At 35.5% G+C, this 27384-nt stretch overlaps 2 protein-coding genes, 1 non-coding gene and 1 pseudogene across 3 annotated transcripts; 3 read left to right on the top strand and 1 right to left on the bottom strand.

Annotated features, from left to right (window-relative positions):
• Positions 1-3045: 3045 nt before the first annotated feature.
• Positions 3046-3152, top strand: LOC122317604. The gene has a single exon (XR_006244532.1). It is a non-coding gene; the product is annotated as a small nucleolar RNA R71 (small nucleolar RNA).
• Positions 3153-8644: 5492 nt separating this feature from the next.
• Positions 8645-9978, top strand: LOC122317145. The gene has a single exon (XM_043134081.1). The coding sequence runs from the start codon at positions 9063-9065 to the stop codon at positions 9927-9929; it is 867 nt and encodes a 288-aa protein (XP_042990015.1). The 5' UTR covers positions 8645-9062; the 3' UTR covers positions 9930-9978.
• A 2357-nt stretch (positions 9979-12335) lies between these two features.
• LOC122315414 lies at positions 12336-13980 on the bottom strand (annotated as a pseudogene).
• Positions 13981-22108: 8128 nt separating this feature from the next.
• LOC122315410 (uncharacterized mitochondrial protein AtMg00810-like) lies at positions 22109-27052 on the top strand. The gene is made up of 3 exons (XM_043131286.1): positions 22109-22169; positions 24803-25237; positions 26877-27052. Exons 1-3 carry the CDS (start codon positions 22109-22111, stop codon positions 27050-27052), a joined length of 672 nt encoding a protein of 223 aa, XP_042987220.1.
• Positions 27053-27384: the final 332 nt, after the last annotated feature.

Here is a 27384-nt window from a genome sequence, read left to right as displayed (position 1 = left end):
AGATGGTTGAAGGGATCATGAAAGTAAAAGTGAAACCAGAAAAGAAAAGAAGAAGAAGAAACAAACAGTGCTAAACTCGAAAAGATAGAATGAAGAAAAAGAAAAGAGAAGAAAAAGAAAAGAAGAAGAAGGAAGGAACAGAACATAGAAGTGTAATAAAGAACAAAAAAAAAAAAGAAAAGAAAAAAAAAGAAAAGAAATTAAAGCAAAACAGAAATGAACTAATGATCATTAGAATAAGTAGGATCTTGCAAAGGAATGGAATTATCCTCAGGTAAAAGTTTTGCCAAAAAAGGTTTAAGTCGTTGGCTGTCTTTTCTAAGACGTGCTTAAGCTCCCTATTAGCTAATTTAGCTTGCCCATTTGTTTGAGGGTGATATGAAGTGGAAACCTTATAGTGTATACCATATTTTTTCATGAGGGTAGCAAAGGGTTTGTTGCAAAAATGGGTTCCATTATCACTAATGATAGCTCTAGGCATGCAAATTTAGCAAAAAACTTTTTTTTTAAGAACTTAAGCACTACCTTATGATCATTTGTTTTACATGGAACGAATTCAACCCACTTAGAAACATAATCAACAGCCACTAGGATATATAAATAACCAAAAGAAGATGGAAATGGCCCCATAAAATCGATCCCCCACCAATCAAAAATCTCAATGACCAAAATGGGTTGTAAAGACATCATATTTCTCTTAGTGATTGTGCCTAATTTTTGACATAGCTCACAAGTCTTGCAAAAATTATATGCATCTTTAAAGATATGAGGCCAATAAATCCACTTTGTAAAATTTTTGCAACATTTTATGTGTAGAAAAATGTCCCCCACATGCCTTAGTATGACAAGAGGAAAGAACAGCTTGTATTTCATGATCATGCACACACTTCCCTATGATTTGGTTAGAACAATATTTAAAAAAGTAGGAATCATCAAAGAAGAATGACTTTACCTCATGCATGAATTTTCGTAAGTCACGAGCACTCCAATGAGGTGGGGTTTGTCTTGTCACCAAGAAATTAACAATATCAGTAAATCACGGCAAATTTTCAACTAACATTAACTACTCATCAGGAAAAGAGTTAAGGATAAGAACAATGTGCTCATTTTTAGCAAATGTAAGTCGAGACAAGTGCTTGGCAACTACGTTTTTAGCATACTTTTTGTCTTTGTTTATAAGGCCGAATTCTTGGAGAAGAAGAATCCATCGGATCAGTCGTGGTTTAGCATTCTTCTTCAACAATAGGTATTTTAACGCTGCATGGTTAGTGAAAATAACCATAGGAGAATCAATAATATAAGTTCAAAACTTGTCTAATGCAAAAACTACAACAAATAATTCTTTTTATGTGGAAGAATAATTTATTTGAGCTTCATTAAGAGTTCTACTTGCATAAGAAATGACATGTGGGAATTTATTTCTACGCTATCCAAGTACAACTCTTATGGCTACATCGCTATCATCACACATTATCTCAACGGGAATAGACCAAACAGAGGGCTGCATGATAGGGGCTATGGTAAGCAAGATTCCCAGCTCATCAAAAGCATTTTGACAAGCAGGGGTCCATTCAAAAGCATGCATAAGTAACTCATAGAAGGGCTGAGAGATAGAACTAAAATTTGAATGAACCTGCTATAGAATCCAGCATGCCCAAGAAATGATATGATTTCCTTTACTGTTTTGGGTATGGGAAGCTTGGAGATAAGCTCAATCTTAGCTTTATCAACCTCAATACCTCAGGATGAGACTATGTGACCAATAACTATGCCTTGTTGGATCATGAAGTGACACTTTTTCCAATTGAGACGCAAATGCTTCTCTTTACACTTGGCTAAAACAACTTGTAAGTTAGTCAAACATGCATCAAAAGAACTACAAATACTGAAAAATAATCCATGAATACTTCCAAAATGTTTTCAATCATGTCATTGAAAATACTAAGCATACATCTTTGAAAAGTAGTTGCTGCATTACATAGTCCAAAAGGCATTCTCTTCTAAATGCAAAAGTTCCAAACGGGCAAGTAAAATTGGTTTTCTCTTCATCCTCAGGTGCTTTTTCTATTTGGTAGTAACCAAAAAATCCATCAAGAAAATAATAAAAATCATGGCTAGCAACATTTTCTAAAACTTGATCAAGAAAGGGCAAAGGAAAATGGTCTTCCCTAATGGCGGCATTCAACTTTATATAATTTATGCACATGCGCCAGCTAGTAGAAATCCTAGTAGGGATCAATACATTTTGCTCATTTTTCATAATGGTAGGCCTAGATCTTTTTGGAACTACATGAATGTGGCTTACCCACTTGTAGTCTACAATAGGGTTGATAATTCCTACATCAAATAGTTTCAAAACTTCTATTTTTACTACCTCCTTCATTGTAGTCTCATTTGCTTGACCTTGCATAAACTGCTGCAAGGTGTTTGTCGTTTGCTGCACCATATCCTCAAGTCCATTTTTTTGCATTGGAGGTGCATGAATTGTGAGTTGAGAGGGTCCCGGAGCCAAGGTTACGGGAGCTACATGATGGTCACTCCTCCAACTGAAATTTGGGTGGCTCCTCCATCCTGAATTGTAAGAATTAGAGTAAGGACCAGAATATAGTTTATGTATCATGTTTATAGCATTAGATTGGTCCAACAATACTTTTTTGAAAGCAGGGATCGTGGGACATTCATTAGTTGAATACCCATGATCCTCACATATGCTACAGTTCTCAGGAATTTTAGGGACAAAATGCACTTCATTTACTTTTTTCAATTCCATGACTTCTATATTTCTGAACAACAAGGTTAACTTAGCACGCAAATCATCATCTTCCTTTGAAGTATATTTTCCATGAGCAGACTAAACTTGCCTAGACTTATTATGCACATCAGCTATGTCTCATGATTGAGCATTTTCAGCAAGGTAATCAAAATATTCGAATGATTCCTTAGGCTCTTTGTAAAAAAATTCTCCATTACACATGGTTTGTACAAGTTGACACATTTTAGGTGTCAAACTTTAATAAAAAAAAACTTGTCATTCCCCAATTTTTATAACTATGATGAGGACAAGCATTTAAAAGATCCTTAAACCTTTCACAGCTTTGATAAAAAGTTTCAGGATCTTTTTGGAAAAAGTTCATGATTTGCCTTTTAAGTGCATTTTTCCTATGTATTGAAAAGAATTTGTTCAAGAATTCAGTTTATATTTCCTACCATGTGCCTATGGTTCTAGGTCTTAATGAATTTAGCCACGTTTTAGCTTCATCTTTCAAGAAAAATGGAAACAACTTTAGTCTAATAACCTCTTTAGTATAGGTCCGGTCCATAAATGTAGAACAAACCTCTTCAAACTCTTTGATATGTAGGTAATCTCGGATTCCATTCCATGAAAATATGGAATCAATGGGATCATTCTAGGTTTGAAATTAAAGTTGTTTGCATTCAAAGGTTGGATTATGCATGAGGGTGTGCTAGTTCTGACAGGTTGTAAATAATCTCTAAGTGTCCTATTCTGATTTGCCATTTCTCTATCGTGATTCTCATTTTCACCCATGGTGCTATGAGTGTCAGAAGAAAATTTAAGAGAAAGGGATGTAGAGTTAAAAGATGATAGTGATTCTGTCCTAACCAATCGAGAAGTTTGGTCTTTAGTCCAACCAGTCGTACAAACAAGAGCAGCAAATAAAAGAAAATGAAAACAAATAGAAAAAAAGTCACCCGAGCCGTGAAGAGGTTCACAGCACTACAAACGTCCTTTCGGCAGTAAGGGAATGCTCTAATAAACACTAATTGTCCTCGGCAATGACGCCAAAAATTTGATGGCCTTTTAAATCTATCTTCCAAGTGCAAAAACTATCAAAGTAATACATGGATGAGTTCCATGGTCATTTCCACAGGGACAACAATATTCATGTTGAGCAAGTACGTAATGTGATGCGTTTGTGTGAGGAACTTGTTTGTGAAAGTGCTATTTACACAACTAATAAGAGAAACAAGAAAAGTATGTTTATGTACTGATATGGAGTGTGTTAATGAAAAATGGTTAAAGCTCTTTTCTCTTTTTTCAAAAGAACGAATTTTTGGATGCTTGTAAATTAAAAGAAATGAGAAAAAAATGAATGCTAGGAAAACGGGTGCAAGGAAATTAAAAATTGCAGAAAAATTAACACCTAAAAGACAATACATTAACACCTAAAAGACAATACATCAAACACTTGAGCTGCAAATAGGGCCTCTTTTTGATCCAACCTTTAGTTAATTTTGGGGGTACTAAATCTCAATCACCAATCCAGTCAAGGAATCGATTCTTGGAAAATGAAAAGTTGATGTTCGGACATGCACGATTTCTCTAAAAGTCTTCACCATATCACCAACCAAAATTACAATAGCATCTGATCGAAGGAAACCTTGATAAATTCAAGCCTCTGGTGTGCCTTTATGCCTACAACAAAGCAAGAGCAAGAGAGTCCTTTGATTCTCAAATCAAAATCTGATTTGCAACAAAGTAAAGAAAAGTTTACACCAACAGAAAATTCATTAACCCAAAACCCAAATCAAACTGAGACTCTTTCCATAACTCAAGCTACGAAGTTAGCCTAACATCATCTTTTCAGAAAATAAAAATTAAAACAAATAAACTAAACCTCATAGAAGGGTTGCTAGCGCAAAAGCAAGGCTACGGTGAAAAGAAATAGTCCCAAGAAAAACTAACCCCCTTTCAGTGTGATTTTTCTTCTTTTATATGCCCTTGGCAGTGCTGCTTGTGCCAATTTTCAGAACATTTCTGCTGCACTTCTACACTTGAGGCCACATGCGATCGTGCCTTGCAGTCTCGCGTGCGTGAGTCTGCTGCCCAGTTTGAGGCCATGATGTCTAGATGTTGCAGTACGCTTGAGGCCAGCTCCTACGCCATCTTGAGGCCACGATTTCTAGGGATCCTTGCTTTGGTTCTTGCATTGCAGTTTCCACAATCTATCAGGGCTGGTCACTAGGATGTGCTCCCACCATAGAAAGAGGGAACCCTTTAGTGTACAAATCCCTTTCAGCCCTCAATCTCGTGGTTCTCTCTGTTGGCCATGTCCAGTTTAATTGCCCTACAATAATTAAGATTTCAGCACTATAAGGGTACAATTGGAAGATCAACTCCGATTTGTTTTAATTAGTTTGAGTGTGCTTGTTACAACCAGTTGCATTACAAATTTTTTAAGTGCAAAATATCAAGATTTCTCAATTGACTAGTATTATAATCTACTGCATAATTAAGTGTTTAATTCATTTTTGGTTAAATAATTTATTCACTTTAACAACTTAATCATGCAGTTTTGACACTTTATCACACCCCCAACTAGCTTTTTGCTAGTCTCTCACAAATAATGTGATTAAAGAATAAAGGATCCAAGAGCGAACCACTAAACCCAAAAATCTCTACAAAAGATCAAATCATGTTGAAGTCTTGGGCATTAGAATGTAATTTTATGATGATTCATGTAATAGTTTGGAAGTACGTCGATGCCATCTATACTACTAAACTGCCTAGTAATTTTATGATGGTTCATATAAATTAAATAAAACGTATCACATCTATCTAACATGATATGTATAACATTCTTTTTTGTAATATTTTATAGGTGTAGCATTTATGCTTTAGTACCGCTCAATTAACAACTTGGGCCCACCAAGTATCATCAACAATATGTGCATAATATATTCTTTCAATATTTCTAATCATACATACAGTTCCATTCTTTTCTTTTTTGAGGTGAAAGTGTGAAAAAATTCTTTGATAATATTCATCACTAAATTACTTTGTAAGCTTATGACGAAGGACGACTATCTATTTTGGATAAAAAAAAGTGTCGCAACCATCCTTGATACTTATCCAAACTTTGAAGTAATTGATTCCTCCTCCATCCAGCCATTCTTTGCAAAAGTCATAGGTGGAAAATGTAGATTTGACATTCTTCCTCTGTTAATTGGGTAGAGACATTTTGCAAATGCATGATCAGCTTTCAATTAAAACTAAAAAAAAAAGAAGCTCTATCAACATGCTGGGCTAGAAAAAATTAAAAAAAAATAGTAAATAAAAAATGAAACTAGGAAAATGAGAGAACAACTAATCCGCAAAGGGAGAGAAAGAAGAGAAAAAAGGAGAATGACAAAGTATAATGTGGGTGGGCCTAGGCTGGATTGGGGTATAATGGGGGTGGGGCGGGGTGTAATGCAGGTTGGGTGTCGAAGGGCAGTGCCCTGTCGCCCAACCCTATCATTTTGGATAATGACTCAAATTTGGTTAGACCTTCCCTTGTGGCGTTACACATAGTATCGGAGTTTATCCTGACCATATGTATTGTGAATTTAATGGGAGAAAATTGTAATATCTCATACTGACTAATAAGTGTAGGTGGTGTTCAGGATCTCACAATATTACTTGGGAGGGAGTAGTTCTTGCTCTTTATAATAATTTCAATGTAGCTCCAATTGTACCATTAACTTGGAGTTTCTTTTAGAATTTGCTCGGAGGTAGCTTAGCCTTATCGTGAGAATTACATTTTAACTATCAATATCAATTTAGCCAATTGGAAAGCAATACTCATATTTCTAATCCTCCAATTTATCAACAAAAGAACTATATATTTTTTAACTACTCCAAAATGAAAAAAAGGAAGGATGATTATTGGATTTTTTACTGATCTGGGTCTAGTATGATAGACCCTATATTTTCTGTTTCTTCGATGGGAGGGAAAAGTGTCAAATATTGATAGACTTTATAAATTATTACTATATAATAACTTTGATATATTATAACATGTCAGATAAATTTGTAAAATTTTAATAATAATTTTTTTAGGTATCTAGCATTTTTCTTTTGAGAATTTAATTATTTGTAGCGAGAGGCCGGTAATGTCTAGATGTTGGCTACCAATGTTTTATATTTTAAGGCCTCCACTTTACAATTTGTGCATGCAAAGTATCATTGACACATGCATATCACATACCATCGTATAGTTCTATTCTTTTCTTCCATGAGATGAAAGAGTGAACAAAAAGCTCTAAGAATGGTTTGGGTAATGAGATGAGTTGGGAATTATATAAATAGTAATGAAATAATTTGTGAATAGTAATTAAGATGTTTTATTAGATTTTGAGAAAGGAGAAAAAATTGAATAAAAATATTATGAAATTAAAATATTGTTAGAATATAATTTTTTAATATAATGTTTTTTGAATTTGAAAAAGTTGAATTGTTTTGTTTGGAATTTTGGAAAAATTGTAATGATTAATTAATGATTAGATGTAAAAGTTGAAGATTGAAAATTAAAAAATATTTGTGTTTGTAATGATTAGATAATGATTAAATGAAAAAGTTGAAGATCTGAAATTGAAAAGTGTTTGTATTTGTGTGATATTTGAAAAGAAATTATGAGAAATTTTGAAATAAGATGAGATGAGATCATCTCACTTCTCAATTGTACAACTCCATTCTTTTCTTCGATGAGAAAAAAGAGTGAAAAAAGCTTTACTCCAAGAATCTTTTAGTGCTTTGGTTAATCCCATCGAAAGGAAAGTACTAAAAAAAGGCAGATCTAATACATACTTTTTTATTATATAAAACATTTTCTAAATGTTTGGATTTTTATTTGTATAGTACTTTACGTGGCCAATAAGACAATAAATGATGCTCGTGAAGTCTTCTTTATATTATATATATATATCATGATTCATTTTAATCATTACAAACTTTTATTTTACAAATCATATGGATGAAAGCTAAAGTGGGGCTGATTACTCTCCCCCAATCTTCCTGTTTATAATGACCAGCTGTTTGTTCATTTGTTTTTTTTTTTGTCTTTTTATTTATTAGGAATGCATTTTAGCAGAAGGGAAGACAACAAGAGCTAGTTTAGAATATGATTACTAGAAAACAAACTAGCCATCCATTGGATCTATAGTTTTTGGAAAGAGTTGATCAGAGGTCCATCGAATCTGAAAATCTGATCCCAAATTTCAGGTAAGAATAATTTAGACATGGGTATACCAACATCGTGCATTTATATATATATGTAATAGGTTTGCAAACTTGCAGTCATTATTAATTTAAATAATTTATCTCTCCTTTTCAAAATATTTATTATTAGTTATGTGTGAAATATAGAGAGGCCAGGGAGCAATGGAGATTCAACATTTCAGCCACCATCATCCATTGACGTTAACCCCCATCATCCAAGGTGGTTATGGTCTCTGTCAAATATGCTCCAACATATTTGTAACCAATTCTTATTGTTACGAATGCAAAGAGTGCAGTTTCTACATACATAAATCATGTGTTGAATATCCCTGTGAGTTGCAGCACCCCTTACATCCCAAACATCTTCTTCTCCTCGAACTACATACTATGGAACCATGCGCTAATTGCAAGTCCCAGAAGTTTGGCTTTAAATATAAGTGTCCTCCTTGTCATGAGTTTTATCTTTGTCCTAAATGTGCATTTCTACCACTCACCAAAAACGCTGAAAATCATGACCACCCATTGAACCTTTTGCAGAAATTATTGCCATTCACGTGTGATCATTGTTTGAAGAAAGGCAATAGCATGCCTTACTTTTGTCCCACCTGTTTATTTATGGTCCACCTAGAATGTACATCTTAACCATTGACTACACTACCATCAAGCATACGAGTTGAAACTCATGACCATCGATTGACCCTTGTGCAAAGATTTATGATCTCCCTCACTTGCGATGCTTGTGGGAATGAAATTAAGGTAGGTTTTACTTGTGTGCCACTTGTTCATTTGTGGCCCACGCAGATTGTGTCCTTTTATCATCAATCATCAAAGTAATAAGGCACAAGCACCCTCTCAATCTCATCTCTCTCTTCCTGCTGACCAATCCAAACGTAGAGTGTGCCAACTATGTGCTAAGACGGTGGACACGAATTATTGGGCTTATTGTTGCTCAAGTCAAGATTTTATTGCTCACCTTCATTGTGCTACAAGCAAGGAAGAGAAAGATAAAACATTTGTGCTGAACTCTAAAGATGAAGAATCCATTGGGTCATCAACTACAAGCATGTTGAAACATGAAGAAGATCATCCTTATAAATCTATCGACTTGACAGAAATCAAGCATTTGAGTCACGAGCATTACTTAAAACTTACTGATGAGTTTGGAATTGACAAAAAGTGTGATGCATGCATAAGGTCTGTCTTTCCTCCATTTTATGCACGTGCTCAATGTGGATTTTTTCTTCACAAATTGTGTGCTGAATTACCAAAAAAATTGCAACATTCACTTCATCAACACCTCCTCAAATTGATCTTCTTGAGAGAACAAAAGCCTTTTAGGTGTGATGGTTGTTGGCATCCGTGTAATGGCTTCAATTATCGTTGTGACGAATGCAACTTTGACCTTGATGTCCTGTGCAGTTTAATCCCTGATATCCTTATAGATCCTAGTCCCGAACAACACCAACTAATTCTTGCTAGGTCATCTGAAAACAAAATGTGTAGTTCTTGTGGATCACATAGAAAACACAAATTTAGTTGTGTTGATTGTGAATTCACTCTTGACTTCAAGTGTTTGACACTACCACATATGACAAACTACAAGGAACATGATCATCCATTCATACTTTGTTATACTTCAGAAGATAACTCTGGTGAATATTACTGTGATATTTGTGAAGGCACACGAGATCCAAAGTGTCGGTTTTATTATTGTGCTGATTGTAGTTATCCAGCTCATCCTGAATGTATTCTCGAAAAATATCCAAATCTCAAGTATGAAAGAACTTTCAAATATAATATTCACCAGCATCCTCTTGCTTTGGTTCAGAAGACTTCTCGATGCTTGAAATGTGGTGATCTTGCTGATTTCAAAGATTTAGCTTATGGATGTGCCGAGTGTAATTTCATTGTTCACCCATGGTGCGTATAGTGAAATTGAGAGAAAGACATATTTGACATTTACATGTAATAGAAATTACTTGGAGAATTATTGTAAGGATCACTTCATGTGTATCCACTAATTTCTTGTTGAACAGAAATTAAACTTGATTTTAATATATGGTTACTTGTTTTGTTTAATAAATATTTCGTGGTTATTAAAAGAAGAAAAGAAGTGTAGGTGGTTGAATTAAAATTAATTATATATTTATGATGAGTGAAGATGTAATTACATTGAATTAACAGGATTGATTAGGCCATATATACTCTTGTAAGTACGTACATACGTCAATAATCTCATATAAATATAAATATAAATATATATTTTTATGTTCCTAATTAACATCACCATCCATCCAGCTACATATAATTTGTGTATATATAGACATTAATTGATCATATTAGTAGGTAGCTACTATTTTATGGGTTACTACAAAATACTTAACAACATGTTAGCAACCCCTTTTCCATATAAATGATAAGTAGATTAGATGTTTATGCAAATTCATTGAGGCTGAAGTTAATTGGAGATCCATAATCAACTGATAACATATATAAAATTAATTAAGGAAATCACCACCACATTTAACATGAAAATTAATTTGCACATAGCAATTTTGCTAAGATATTCAAGAACTCATGACTTTTGTATCCAACTTACTTTGCTATTTATTACCCATTACTTAAGTTATGGATGATCAATAATCCCGACCCTAATTACAAAATCACCTGAATTTAATTGAAGAAGTCACTCCCTGCCATTTTTCCATGTTTAACTTAATTCCAACATCTACACCTATTTACTTGAATTAAACCCATAACACTACCCATTAAAATATTGTGGTGATCATATGCATGAGTACTTCTACGTGAGTGTGGCGTTGATGGGAGTTAGGCTAGTTATGTACATCTTTGTAGAATCGTCACTATTTACAATTAGCAGAGTTAATATTAGAAGTCCAGAGTTATTCTGAACATTTTTCGAACCATGTCATGTTTCTTAATTTTGTTGCCAATGGTTCAAGAACTTATAATGCTTGTTATTAATTTCCCAATTTAATGAGGAGTGAACATACTGCTTTTTTCCCTTGTAAGCGTGAAATTGTTGTAGGAAATGAGTGGTGAACATTCTTATGTTGTGTCCAGAGGACTAAGGGTCACACTCCATGTGACAGATGCTGCTCTTATGCTAGCCTATCCTTTGAATGTGTCAAGTGTGATTTCAATATTGATGAGTGGTGCCTACCTGAAATGGCAAAATGACATAGCAGGTGGCCACCATGTGACAATGCTCATCTCTCTAATTAATTGAAAAATTTTGAGGTTCTAATGAATATTTGGATGTATACAGGGATTTCTCATCATAGTGCTCTGAATCAGATCCAGATGACTAATCAGGCTGTAAACCACCAGCATGTTCAGCATTTTCAATCATCATGTAATGCATTGGTGTCAATTGAGAAGTCCAGCTCCTTTAAGCTAGATACTCAGACTCGCTCCAGATCCATTAAACAAGAGAGTTTCTCGATTCTACTAGGTGTTTCCTTGTAACTACTTTGCTTACACCACTACTTTAGTCGGCTCTGTTTTTGCATAACATGTTGCCGATGAAAGTTTCTAAGATGAAGAACTACCCTCCATCTAGGACACGTGGTAATTCTTGCAATAACTTGGACTTTGAATGCGCCTTGTTCCTTATCGTTGAGTCAAATGAGCAGTTAATTTGTACTGGCTTCTTTAGATTCTCGTAACTTTAATAATGTATTCAAACCTCACCCTATTAGTGGTCTTGACTTCTTGTTCCTTTGTTTGGTGTAACTAGTTTTTACAACATCCTTGTAAGGGCAAAATGATTAACTAGACAGACATTTTTCCTTTTCAGTTGAACATGATTTTTAAGGATCTATTTAAGAAATTACCTTCTTTTTATTTTTCTTTTATCAATCCCAAAAAGTTATATTTCAGATTGTTGTTCATACCTCACAAACCACTTTTACAGGTTGTCAAATCTATTGAAGTTTGATTTCAAAGCTAGAATCTTTTCCACTTGTCGCTAACAATTGGCAAGTGTTCATTTTCCACGTTCAATGTCGAATACATCTTAGTGGAATGACTTCAACTTCAAACAAAAACGCTTCAAATTTTGCCCAAATTTTTTTTTATTGACTTAGTATATGATAATTTCAAGATATAGATTTGTTGTCAATTTTCTTATTGACAGACTTGGGATCTCTTTAATAAAAATAAAATATTTTGCGATGGATTGTTATAATTATAGCTGCTTGGATAATTTAAACTTTCGTCAATCTTCATGAATTATTTTTCAAAATTCCTTGGAAAGGAGCAAGATTTGATAAAAATAATCTAAAATCATTGTAAAGTAAAATTGCACAAATAATTACAAGTTCAACAATTTCAATTCAATTGCACTGTGCCCTCGAGTTTTCGCAATCCTTCTATGTGCCATCAGCTCTCTAGCTAGCTTGCTTCTTGCCATTTACCAACCCTAGCATATATATTGGAAAGGAGAACATAAACTCCGCTACCTCGACGTTCCATCTCTGTTATACGGCTTCTCAGTTGATCAGCTAGATTCACATTTCCATAAATGTCACAACCATTTTGGTTGTGATTTTGTTGGGTTGGCATTTTCTTCACTCCCCTCTTTGCCTCTTCAAAGTAGCTTGCTCGGATCAAGAGATCAACCACTACTGTTGGCTCTATGTTGTAATCATCTGCTATTGAAGTGAAGTGTCTTTGACCTTTTTCTACCAACCTAAGATGGCTACATGTAGATAGAACCCCAATGTATATGATCTCGTTTGGGATTACATTAGGATCCTCTTGCATTCTCTTGAAAGTACTTAGAGCTTCCTTCGCATACCCGTGCATACCTAAACCTCATCCATGCAATCGCATCTTTCTGTTGCAATGCAAAAAAGATCTTATACGAACTTCTTGCATCTCTAACTTTGGCATACACGTCTACCAAGGTAGTTCCAACTGTAATATCCTTGACAATGTTGGTCTTCAATACAAATGAATGAATATTTTATCCCAATGCCAAAGTCCAGAATTGAGCACAGACACCTATGACACTAAAAAATGTAGTTGCGTTTGGCTGAAAACCCATCAATCATCATGTCACAAAACAGACATAGTGCCTCCTCAACCCTGCCATACTGATTATAAGCACCAACCAAGGTTTTTTGAGGCATTTTGTTGAACAATTTCCTTGCGTATCCCAAGCTACCACATTTTGCATCCATATCCATAATGGCAGTTGCAAGTATCATGTTGAAATTCTACTCTGATTCAAAGAGATCATATCCCAGTTGGTAGACACGACTTTGTACCCATTTTCCAGAATCTATATCTCTACTATGAGAGCATGCAACTAATACATTAACCAAGGTTATTTCATTAGGCTCTACATCCCAAAACTCCATGTCATTGTCTTTATAAACCTCTATTGCCTTCCTTGGCCAACCGTTATTAACATATCCAAAAACCAAACTAGTCCAAGCTACGACATTCCACTTAGGAATAGCATCAAACACTTTCAATCTTGCAACCATATTTGCACAGGATACATACATAGTTAGTAAACTATAGGACGTATACACATCTAATTCAAACCTAGTTTTCAAAATTTGACAATGAATGCATTTCCCGTGATGTGGATTTGTAACTACTGAACATGTTTTGAGCACAAAAGGGAACGTAAAATGGTCCGGCAAGTAACCTCTTCACTGCATTTCTTTATAAATATACATGGCCTCATCTAGGTTGTTGCTATTTGAGTAAGCTTTGATAATAGAGTTCCAAATGTATGCACTAGGCACTTCAATTTGGCTAAAAATAGACTCCACAAAATTGAAGTCTCCAGCTTTGTTATTTGCACAAAAATCAATAAGCCTGCTCAAGGATATCACATATTTTATCACTGATGTATTGTTCATCAGCCCATGTACTTGTCTAAACTTAGTCATCATTTTGCCTTTGTCTAACAAAGGTAGGATGGCATTGTAGTGTTTCATCATGGGCTCTTTTGTTTCAACTCAACCACCACAAATGGCAATAGGATATGTAGAAATGGGATTATTTGTTTAGAAAACCTGTAACATACGACAACCATTGTTTGATTCCCTCTCTTCTTTGGTACCATGACTGAATTGTTGGCTTATGGCAGCCATTGTTTGACTCCAAATTGAACACGTCGAACATCCGCTCCCTTCTATATATCTTCTATACCTCTGTAATTTTGAAACACAACAACCAACTCTCACAGCACTGTAGCCTTTCCTTCCTCAAACCGAGACATCACAGATTTTCAAGCCAAGCCACCTTGTCAGCAGACACCCAAAAACAGCCAGCCATTCACTCTCTTCACCGTCGCACGATTCCGATAAGCTCAAGCTAAAATCACTCTCATTTCCCCTTTGCCGTTGTGTTTCTCTGTTAACGGTACCGAAATCCCTCTCTCACTCCAGTGTTCCACCATAACGCACAGAGGATGTTCGTTAGTCCTCACAGTAGCTTAGACACCCCATATCCGTGGCATCTTCTCTCTCGGTAAGTCTCTATTGCACAATCTTGCACCTCCAATGATTTTCATTTCTCTTCTCTGTCAACCTTATGCCTAACAAGTCTGAAATTCTTTTCACTCTTCCTCCCTTGAAGCTTTCATCGCCGTCGATTTTGGCCAGCCACCACACCGCTTCCGCCACCCTCTACCCCTCTCTTGGTAAGGCTCTCTCTCTCTCTCTCTCTCTCTCTCTCTCTCTCTCTCTCTCTCTCTCTCTCCCCTATCTTTCTTTACAGTTGCCTGATCCAAGCCCTCAAGCTAGAGCAGCACTTTGAATTGTCTCTCAATTTCTCTTTCTCTTTCTCTCATTTTTCTCTCTCACAGTCACGTTAGCTGTTCCTCTCTCTTCATTCTCTCGACACCGACCTCTACGTAACTGTTTCTTGGTCCCTTTTGCTTTCTCCAGGCATATTATTCATTTCAAAGTGATACTAGGCCTTTAGGCCATTAACTCATTTAGTCAAGTGTACAAGACCATTACTCAAAATGCCCTCTAATATTTAATTTGGGCTTGGACTCATTTTACGTTGGACTTGCCTTAAGTTGGCCATATTCATTGTGGGCCTTGTTCTTACTCTCAGAAAATTATATTTGCTTAGATAATATTTTTTTATTACTAAGTATTATTTTTTTCTGAAGGATGAGTGAATATTAGTATATTACAGGTGATTTCCTATATTCTTTTGACTCTTCACATGCAAGGTTGTAAGAGATCAAGCCATTATTCTACGTTCTCACCATTAAAAGTTTTGAAAATCAATAACATTTTGGCCCAGCTTCTCTTATTTACCCAAAAAGGAAAATAATAACCTTAAAAAAGAGAAGAGAGAACAAGAAGAGGAGGAAGAGAAGCACTGTCTTGGTTCCCCTCAACCAAAATTAGTATAGAGTTGTTGTGAGTATTGATCTCTGCTTATATGTTATTTGTCTATAATTTATTTTATTGTTTTTCTACAAAATAACTATTGATAGTTATATATCTTTCCATATACTTAGCCTCTAGAAAATCAGCAATCACTTTAATTCTAGGCATTAGTCTAATTAGTCCACTTACCATATGTACATGTTTCTATACTTAGTCTCTTGTAAGTCTATTTATTTGTAAAGATGTAAACAAATCATTATATAGATAAAATAACATTCTTATTCTTCTTCTCAGTTTTTAACATAGTATCAATTTTTAACATGATATTAGCCTAATCGATCCCTACCCTCTGCTCATATGGCCAATCCTTCCATTCCTGTCCTTGGTCTGTCGCCGGAGTTGTACCAAAAACTTCTCTCCTTGCTCACATTGTCGTTCTCATCCCATCCTTCAGCTCACTTAGTCGGTAACATTTCCTCTGCCCTCTCTATTTTTTCCTTCGATTGGCACCACCACTGGGTGGTGGATAGTGGCGCCAACTACCATATGTGCCACCGACAGGAATCGTTTGCTGATTTGAGGAGCCTTGACTCCTAGCAGCTTATTTAGCTACCCATTGGGCAGCATGTTCCCGTCGAAGGGACAGGAATTTGGTCCTCTCCCCTTCCCTCATTTTATCTTAAGTTTATTTTGTTCCCAAATTCTCCTTCAATCTTTTATTTGTTCCCCAACTTACCCTTCAGACCCCTAGTGTTATTTTATTCTCTTCTACCACTTGTTTGTTTTAGGACCCATAATCGATGAGGCTGATTGGAGGGGGTGATCTCTGCATGGGCTCTATGTGAACCGACCTGAATCTTCTATTGCATTAGCTGCACAACCCAATGCTAATAAAACCTTATGGTATTAACGTCTACGTCATTCTTCTAGTTTTACAATTCCTAATCTTTTTAATTCTCCTTGTATTCTCTCTAATTGAGACATTTGTGCTTGTTCTAAGCACACAAGATTGTCTTTTTCTGCTCTTGCTAATAAAAGGGTTTCTCATTTTAATCGTATATTTTGTGATATTTGGAGTGGTTATCATATAACTTTTTTGTGTGAGGCTCATTATTTCCTCACAATTATTAATGATTTTTCACGCACTACTTGGATATATTTTATGCATTTTAAATCTGAAGCATATACTCATTTAACACATTGTTTTGTTCTTATCCAAAATCAATTTAGCACTATTATTAAAATCATTAGAGCTGATAATGGACAAGAATTTTTTGCTCATCAATTTCAAACATACCTCCATAACTACAGTATCATTCATGAACGTACCTGTGTTGAAACTCCTAAACAAAATGGCTTTGTGGAGCGTAAACACAGGCATCTTTTGAATGTTGCTCGCAGTCTTCATTTTCAAGCACACTTACCTTTAAAATTTTGGGGTGATTGTGTTCTTACCGTTGTATATCTCATCAATCGTACTCCTAGTCGCATTCTTTAAAATAAATCACCTGTTAAAACTCTCTTTGATAAAACACCTAGCTACAATCACCTTCGTGTGTTCGGGTGCCTTTGTTATGCTTAAGCTCTTCATGTTCATTGATAAATTTTCTCCTCATGCCACTAAATGTGTTTTTCTTGGCTACCCAAGTACTCATAAAGCATACAAACTATACGATTTTGACACTCAATCCATTTTTTATTCTTGCGAGGTCACTTTCAAGAACAATACTTCCCTTTCTAGTATCTTCCTGATTCTTCTTCTTCTTCTCATCCCTTCATTCCTCTTCTTGTTCCTGAACTTATAGTGTCTTTTCCATCCCATGACTCTCTCGACACCTCTCTCTCACCACCTCCATCTCCACTAGTTCCTCATCCTCGCCGCACCATTACTCGGCCTACCTACCTTCATGACTATATCTGTCCAACCTTACATAAGGAGCCCACGACATCATGGTACTGCTCACACTTTATTTACTTTTCTTTCATATTCCCATTTTTTTTCCCTCTCACCTCACTTATTTAACTGCTCTCACCACTTGCATTGATCCATCATGTTACTATGATGCAATTTGTCATTCTCTTTGGCATGGGGCAGTGCCTGTTAAAATTTGTGCCATAGAGGGTAATTCGACTTAGACCCTTGAGGCACTTCCTTCTAGTAAGAAACTCATTGGCTGTAAATGGGTTTTCAAAACTAAGCTCAAGGCTGACGGTTCCATTGAGAGGTACAAACTCGGTCAGTTGCTAATGGCTACACTTAGGTTGAAAGCCTTGACTATCATGAGACATTTGGTTTGGTTGCCAAAATGACCATTGGCCGCTACTTGTTGGCAGTTGTTGCCACAAAAAATTGAATCATTCATCAACTTGACATCAACAACGCCTTTTTGCACAACGACCTTGATGAAGAAGTCTACATGACTCCACCACCTGGATACTGCATTAAGGGGGAGACCTATGTGATGTGAACCTGTGGGATCGAAATCTCTTGAACCCACAATCAAATTAAAACTTATCCAAGAAAGCCAAGACGGTCTAGACCCATTGAAATATTATTTCAAGAACCTAGATTCGGTAAAAAAGCCACAAGGGTTTGCCTTCAATAAATTCTTAGTTCAATCAAGAACAAGTAGTGAAAACTGAAAATTCTCTATATAGAAAACTTCATTCATGTTCAACTCCTTTCAAAATGTGGCTACAAGTCTTTTTAAAGCTCTCCATGAAACCCTAGGGCCGAATAAGGCCTACATCAATTAAAAGATATAAGCTAAACATCTTCAAGGCCAAAACATCCTAAACTACTTGCATATAGCTAATAAAAGATGTCAACTTAATGATTAAGTAGGACCAAATGCTTACAACCATTGAAACATAAAATAGGCTCACATGCCTATACTTGATAAAATAAAAAGTCTACACTAAACCACTAGGCGATACTGCCTCCCTCTGTAGCTTGTATCACATGGATTAAAGTTGGTTCTTGTTCTTTTAAGTCCATCTTGAATGTTGGGGTCTTACTTGATAAATTGCAAACTCGGCCCAAGTGGATTGTATAAATTTTTACATTACTTCCTTGATCTTCTTAACCCTTGACCTTGTGATTGGCCCATTTGGAACTTGTAAGGGATTTTTAAGACTCGGTCCACCATTGTACCTATCATTCCCCATCTTCTCAAAAGAATTCAACCTTGAATCGTCACCTACATCAAAGGAAGAAAGATAGAAAACATTAAATGTAGTAGAGACGTTATACTCACTTGGAAGATCCACTTTATAAGCATTATCATTAACTTTCTCAAGGATTTGGAAAGATCCATATCCTTGAAAATGCAATTTAGTCCTTCTATAGGCTGGGAATCTTTATTTGCATAGGTGAAGCCAAATCCAATCTCCTGACTCAAAGATGACATGCCTTCACCTTTTATTAGCTTGAGAAATAAACATTTCATTCTTCTGCACAATTTGAAGCCAAAGCCTCTTATGAATTGACTTCACCAATTCGGCCTTCCTGTGTTCATCCAAACTATTCCTTTCATCAATAGGTAAAAGGATTAAATCTAAAGGAGTAAGTGGATTAAAATCATAAACAATTTTAAAAGGAGAATAAGAAGTATTAATATGCATAGTCCTATTATATGCAAACTTTATAAATAACAAACAGTCCTCCTAAGTTTTTAAATTCTTTTGAATGACAGTGCGTAAGAGTTGAGTTAGAGTCATGTTGACTACTTCAGTTTGTCTATCAGTCTGTGGGTGACAAGTAGTGAAAAATAGAAGTTTGGTACTTAATTTTCCCACAAAACCTTCCAAAAGTAGCTAAGGAATTTAGCTTCCCTATCAAAAACAATACTCCAAGGTACACCATGGAGTCGTGCTATTTCCTTGAAAAACAAATTAGCTATATTTATGGCATCATCTGTTTTATGGCATGGAATGAAATGTGCCATTTTAGCAAATCTGTCTACTACCACAAAAATAGAATCTCTTCCATTTTTTTGTCCTAGGCAGCTCTAAAACAAAGATCATAGATATGTCCACCCATAGCTCATTAGGAACGGGTAAGGGTATATACAACCCATGTGGTAAAACCTTAGATTTGGTCTTTCTACATGTAATGCACTTACCACACATTTGAGTGATGCCTGTTCTCATCCTTGGTTAAAAGAAATGTTCATGTAAAATTTTTAAGGTTTTGCTAACACCAAAGAGTCCTATTAATCCCCCACCATATGCCTCACGCACCAATAATTCACGCATTGAACAATTTGGCACACACAATTTGATTTCTTTAAACAAATAACCTCATGCTTGTAAAACTTACCAAATGCCGCTTTATCACACGCCATATACACATAAAAAAAATCAGCGTCATTGGCATACACATCTTTCACATATTAAAATCCAAACATTTTAGCACTCATAGAAGTAAGAAGTACATACATCTGTGATAAAACACCAGCAACAATGTTCTCCCTACTTTGCTTGTAATGGATAATATAAGGAAATGTTTCAATGTATTCCATCCATCTAGCATGCCTTTTATCTAATTTACCTTGACCATTGAAATACTTCAATGATTCAAGATTGATGTGGATCACAAACTCCTTAGGCTAAAGGTAGTGCTGCCATATCTCTAGAGTGCAAACAAGAGTATAAAGTTTTTTGTTATAAATGGGGTAATTCAGGGTCGCCCCACTTAGCTTCTCACTAAAGAAGGCTAAAGGCCACATAGCCTGCATCAAAATAACTCTAGTTCCTATTCCTGAGGCATCACATTCAATTTCAAAAATTTTGCTAAAGTCAGGTAATACTAACATGGGTGCAGAACATAAAATTTCTTTAATAATAGCAAATGCATTCGCTTGAGTTGATCAATCCCCTAATGAAATCGAACATTCATTTTAATTATTTCAGTGAGTGGTGTAGCAATGGTGCTAAAATCCTTAACAAAAAGCCTATAAAGTTAGCTAAACCATGAAAACTTCTTACCTCAATGATGCCTTTAGGCATTGGCCACTCCATGATGGTATTGACTTTCTCTTCATCCACTTCAATACCTTTTGTACTAACAACATAATCAAGAAAATTAACTTTTTCCATACAAAATGCACATTTCTTAAGATTAGCATACAACTTTTCACATCTAAACACATCAAACATAGGTCTCTATTGCTCAATATGTTTATCTAAGTTCTTGGTGTACACTAAGATATCATCAAAGTACACGACTACAAATTTGCCTATGAATACACGTAATACATGGTTCATTAATCTCATGAAAGTACTAGGTGCATTTGTAAGTCCAAATAGAATAACTAACCATTCATAAAGTCTATATTTAGTCTTAAAAGTAATTTTCCATTCATCTCCCCCTTTCATTTTAATTTGATGGTATCCACTTTTAAGATCTATTTTATTGAAAATACACGAGCCATGCAATTCATCAAGCATGTCATCTAATTTAGAAATGAGATGATGATACTTTATCATAATATTGTTGATCGCTCTGCAATCAACGCACATCCTCTAAGTCCCATCATTCTTCGGCACTAGTAACATCGGTACTACATATGGGCTCATGCTCTTTCTCACGTATCCCTTGCTCATCAAATTATCAACTTGCCTTTTAAGCTCATTTTTCTCATCCGGATTACTCCTATAGGCTGGTTGGTTTGGAATAATGACTCTAGGTATGAAATCAATTTGATACTCGATACCTCTAATGGGCGACAATCCACTCAGCATCTCTTCTGGAAATACATCCTCGAATTCCTACAACAAAACAACTGGCAAACTAAGAAGAGATTGGTTAGTTTCATCAAGATTAAGATAAATTGTTTGTAAATAAGAAAAATCATCGACTGATATGCTAAGAAGGCCCTCTTAACCTCACTCTATTTTGCATAAAAACTCATCTTTGTCTTTCATTTTCTCTCCGTAGGTTCTCTTTCTTTTTTCTCTCGTGACTTTATTCTCTTTTCTTTATTTTCAGCCATCTCTCTATTTTTTTTACTCTATCTTTTTCTTGCGGTTTCGGCCTCATCCTTATTTTTATTTTTTGTCATTTTTCTTTCTTGTGTTTTGGCTTCACCATTTCTTTTTTGATCAATCTCACTTTTCAGTTTCAATTGATCCTTATAGACTTGTTTTAGGGTTAAAAGAGCAAGTTTGATTGTTTTTCCATCATTTACAAAGCTGTACCTGTTCCTAAACCCTTTATGAATCACCATCTTATCATGCCACAATCAGGCCAGCATGCATAGAAACTACATCACAAAGCACCTCATCACTATACATTCTAATGGTAAAAGCCACCAAAACCTGCTTATTGACCTTGACCTCTCCATATTTATTCAACTACTACAACTTATAAGGTCTAGGATGCTTCAGTAAAGGTAAACTCAACTTCTCAACTAGGGTGGTACTAGCTACATTGGTGAAACCTCCCCCGTCTATAATCATACTATATACTTTGTTGTTTACATAACATCTATTATGAAATATATTCTCTCTCTACTGCTCCATATCATCTACCTTAATTTGGATATTGAGAGCACGCCTGTTAATAAGAGACTCACATTTTATGAGATATTCCACTCCATCATCATCACTAGCATCGACCAACTCGGGCTTCTTATTACTATCATTCTCACTCTCAATCATCACATTATCATTGTCACGCATAATCATTACCCGCTTGTTTGTACATTGAGACGCGATGTGCCTTGAACTCGAACATTTAATATCTCTATTCCTTGAAGATTGGGAATCTGCCTTGGGTTTGTTCTTGCTAGTTCCCTAATCTTTTCCCTTAGGTGGTTCGACCTTCCCCTTTACTATAGCTTGATCATTTCTATCCCACTTTGGTTTCCATGGAGTGTTAGAAGCTGAAGTATACCTTGCTACCCCCTTTCTCTTTAACTACTTCTCCACCTTCATAGTCATGTGCATAATGTCTTTTACCTCCACATAAGGCTACAACTCAACTACATTGGCTATGTCCCTATCCAAACCACTTAAAAATCTGGCCATTATGGCCTCCCGATCCTCCTCTACATTAGCCCAAATCATAGCTACCTCCATCTCCTTATGATAATTCTCTACACTCGTAGACCCTTGTTTAAGGTTTTGTAATTTTTAGTAAAGGTCTCTATAGTAGTGGCTAGGTACAAATCTCTGTCTCATGAGAGTTTTCAACTTACCCCATGTTTTTACATTTTTCTCATGATTTATTCTCCTATTGGTCACGAATTGATCTCACCAAATAATTACATAATCAGTAAACTCAATTACTGCCAGCTTCACCTTCATCTCCTTTGAATAATAGTGACAAGCAAAAATCAACTATATTTTCTTCTTCCACTCTAAATAGACTTTAGGATCATTCCTACCTTGGAAAGATGGTATTTTAATTTTGATGCTCCCAACATTTTTATCTACCCCATCCTGATCTCATGGATTTCTCCTAGGTCCTCTTCTATGCCTACCTCCTCTAGGTCTGCCTACTCCACCCATTTAAACTTCAAATGCTATGTCTTCCTCATTCTCATCATCTCATTTATTCTCATACCCATTTTCAACTCTAAGCTCATGTCTCCTCCTATCTGACCCACCTTGTAGATTTCTAATTACTACCTCTTACTGATCCATCCTATCTTTCACCTCCCCCAACACCAAATTTAACCTTTCAAATAGTTGTTGCATAGCCTGCAATACAAAGAATGAGTTATTTGCCTCCTCCTTAAGTGTTGAGTCATTCTTATAAGACATTTTAATGCACTACAAAACAAGAATGTTAGTGATAAAACCTCATATACTCCCTCACGTGTTTACACTCAAATATTGTCACTCGACTCGTGTTTTCACTCTTTTGACGTTTTCAATACTATTCTTACCCACTCTTGCCTTTTACCTGATCTATTTTCCCTTTCAAGTTCTTTAAAAACTAGTTAAACTAAATTAAGACACAGCCTTATATTATTCCAACCAGCAATAAATTTAAGAAATAATAAAAAAATAAAATGACACAAATTTCAAAGAATTTGTACGAGGAAAAAAGCAATTAGGAAACAAGATAATAAAGATGATATATTATACCCTTTTGAAGATAAAGATCAATCAACACTAAATCACTTCAATTTTCGAATTGCAAAGTATATCAAATAGCAATTTTTGAATTTTTCTTTTTTTATTTGAATTTTTTTATACTATGCAGCAACCCTTGAATACGCTATATATATATTTTTTTAAATACATATTCGGTCACAAGCAGCAACAATAATTGCAATTTTTAGAAAAGATTGATCTGATTTAAAAAACAAGAAACATAAATAGAAGGAATCAAAGTAAAGATTACAGATCTAGAAGTTACATACCTATAAATTAAACCAAAGTTTCGTGTAATCAATTAAAGAATTTGCAGATCTGAAGTCTTGAATCAAGTACACGAGTAATCAATTGTAAAAATCATAGATCTGAATTCAAACACACAAAATTAACAAGAATGAAGAAGTAATTGCAGATCAAAATAGAGAATCCTAGAACATACCTAAGACAAAACCCAAATGCAAGAATTAAATGGATAAATTAAATCTGATTTGGAGCCTGATCTATGAATACTAAATGATGTGAATTTGTGGGATCGAAATTCCTTGAACCCATAATCAAATTAAAACTTACCCAAGAAAGCCAAGATGATCTAAACCTATTGAAATCTTGTTTCAAGAACCTAGATTCGATGAGAACGCCACAAATGACATTTAATAAGTTCTTAGTTCAATCAAAGAACAGATAGAGAAAACTGAAAATTCTCTATGAAGAAAACTTCATTCACGTCCAACTCCTTTCAAAATGAGGCTACAAGTCTTTTTAAATCTCTCCATGAAACCCTACGGCTGAATAAGGCCTACATCAATTAAAAGACATGGGTTGAACTTTTTCAAACCCAAAACATCCTAAACTACACGCCTATACCTAATAAAAGAAGTCCACTTAATGAATTAAATAGGCACAAACATTTACACCATAGAAATATAAAATAGGCCCACATGCTTATAATTAATGAAATAAAAAGTCTACACTAAACCACTAGGCTATGACACTCCCCTCTGTAGCTTGTATCACAAGAATTAAAGTTGATTTTTTTCTTTCAAGCCCATCTTGAATGTTGGGGTCTTATTTGATAAATTTGCAAACTCAGCTCAAGTGGATTGTATCAATCCTTGTATTGTTTCCTTATTTTTTTAACTCTTGACCTTGTGATTGGCCCATCTGGAACTTTCAAGGGATCCTTAAGACTCGGTCCACCATGGTGTCCATCACCTTGTTTTTCAGCTCAAAAAATCTCTCTATGGCCTCAAACAAGCCTCTTGCAATTGGTTTTTGAAACTAACCAATGTGCTTCTTGATGTAGGTTGTCATCAGTCTCAGGCTGATCATTCTTTATTCACTCTCATCACTCACACTAGCATCACTCTTGTTCTTGTTTATGTTGATGATATCTTGGTCGCTGGTAATGACATTTCTCAGATTGAGATTTTCAAAATAGTTCTCTCCACTCACTTCAAAACAAAAGACCTTGGTTCTCTAAAATTCGTTCTTGGACTCGAAGTTGCTCGTTCTCCCAAATTTATTTTCCTTAATCAGAGCAAATATGCTCTTGACATCCTTTCTGATGGTGGTCAACTTGGTGCTTGGACTACCTCTTTTCCTATGGAACAACACTTGAAGCTCAAGAATCAAGATGGCGGCCTCCTTCTTGACCCTTGCATGTATCATTGTCTAGTTGGCCGCCTCATCTATCTCACAATCACCCGACCTGACATTGTTTATGTAGTAAATATTCTTAGTTAGTTCATGCATGCTCCTCTCATTCCTCACGTGCTTGCAGCTACGCGTATTCTTTGTTACATCAAAGGCAATCCAGGCCAAGACATTTTCTTCTCTTCCTCTAGCAGTTTAGCATATACTGATTCTGATTGGGCAAGCTGCCCCACCACTCGTTGCTTCATCACAAGATAATTCATTTAGTTAGGTACTAGTCCAATCTCATGGCGTACAAAGAAATAGACTATCGTAGCTCATTCTTCCGCTGAAACTAAATATCGAGCTATGACCATCACCACTTGTGAACTCACCCGGTTGAAGCAGCTTTCACTGACCTTGGCATTCCTCATCCTGAGCCATTCACCTTACATTGTGACAATCAATCTGCTCTCTACATTGCACACAATCCTATGTTTCATGAGCGTACCAAACACATTGAGATTGATTCCCACATTATTCGTGATAAGATTCACTCGGATCTTTTCAAAACTGTTCATACTTGTTCCAATGAATAAGTTGTTGGCATCTTCACCAAAGCCTTAGGTAAGGAACTTTTTCACCATTTTTCATGCAAGTTGGCTATTATGAATCTACATGCACTAACTTGAGGGGGAGTATTGACAGTTATATATCTTTCCATATACTTAGCCTCCAGAAAATTAGCAATCACTTAATTCTAGGCATTAGTCTAATTAGTCCACTTGCCATATGTACATGTTTCTATACTTAATCTCTCGTAGGTTTATTTATTTGTAAAGATGTACACAAATCAATATATAGATGAAATAATATTCTTCTTCTTCTTAGTTTTTAACATGGTATCAGATTTAAAAATAACTATTTTGAAGAAGACTATCCCATTTTGATGCGGGGGAAGTTTGAAGGTTGCCTTATGCGAATGCAAGTGATTAAAAGCAGGTCAAACAAAGTGATAAAGGATTATGAACAATTGGATCTATATTTTTTATTGGAAGGAGACTTGTTTTGTAGATAAGAGAGAATAGTCATGGACTTTTTCAGCCATGAGCATCATTTGGTCTTCAATGAAGAGTTAAAATATAATGGTGAAAAATATTTTTGTTATGGGTGCTGGGAACTATTTTTCGGGTTCTAATTATAGTTATAGAAATTGTCACTTTGTCCTTCACAAATCATGTGTTGAATTACCTCGTCAGTTGTAGCACTCATTGCACCCAGAACATCTTCTTACTCTCATCGTTCCACTCTTCAAGCGCCAAACCAAATGTGCTGGCTACAATGCATACGTGTGGGGTTTCATCTACCATTGTTCTCAATGCAACTTTGATCTTGAACCAAAATGTGCTTCTTTACCACTTACATAAAAGCCAAAAGTCATAATCACCCTCTGACTCTCATTCGAAGATCAATGTCCTTCACTTGTGATGCTTGTGGCAAACAAGGCAAGTGCATATCTTTCTTTTGTGTCACTTGCTCATTCATGGTACACCTGCAATGTGCTCTCTTACCTTTAACTCTAAAAAATATACGTCACAAGCACCATCTTAATCTCGCGTACTCTCTCCAAGCGAATCAATCTGAAAACTATTGAATATGCCTACTTTTTGTTCGAAAGGTGGACACAAATTACAGAGTTTATGATTGCTCAATTTGTAATTTTGTTGCTCACCTTGATTGTGCAGCAAAGGAGGAAGATAGTGTTGAAATATTTGTTCAAGAATTCAAAGATGAGGAGCATGTTGAATCATTAAGTAAGCTGAAATATGAGGATTTGGGGCATGATAAATCCAAGGATTCATTAGCTTATACTGTCATAAACATCAACATAGAAGTGGATAAAAGGGAAAATGTTGTATGAATCAAACATTGCAGTCATGAACATAACTTGAAGCTAATGGATTTACTAGAGTACAATGAAAAATGTGACGAGTGTATTGAAGACATATTCCTTCTATTTTATGGTTGTCTACAATGTAGATTCTTTCTTCACAAATCTTGGATTGAATTACCTAGGGAAAAACAACCCTCACTTCATCGACATCCTCTCATCCTCTTTCCGAAGGCATATTATGTGAGTAGCTCCTTTTGGTGTGATGCTTATGGTCATAGATGTAATGGCTTCACTTACAATTGTAGCAAATGCAACTTTGACCTTGATGTCCAATGTAGCTTAATGCCAAACACCTTTAC

This window comes from Carya illinoinensis, chromosome 7, assembly GCF_018687715.1.
Source record: "Carya illinoinensis cultivar Pawnee chromosome 7, C.illinoinensisPawnee_v1, whole genome shotgun sequence".
In the NCBI taxonomy this organism is placed as follows: domain Eukaryota; kingdom Viridiplantae; phylum Streptophyta; class Magnoliopsida; order Fagales; family Juglandaceae; genus Carya; species Carya illinoinensis.
The sequence above is the reverse complement of the archived record's forward strand: the minus strand, read 5'-3'. Positions and strand labels throughout refer to the sequence as shown.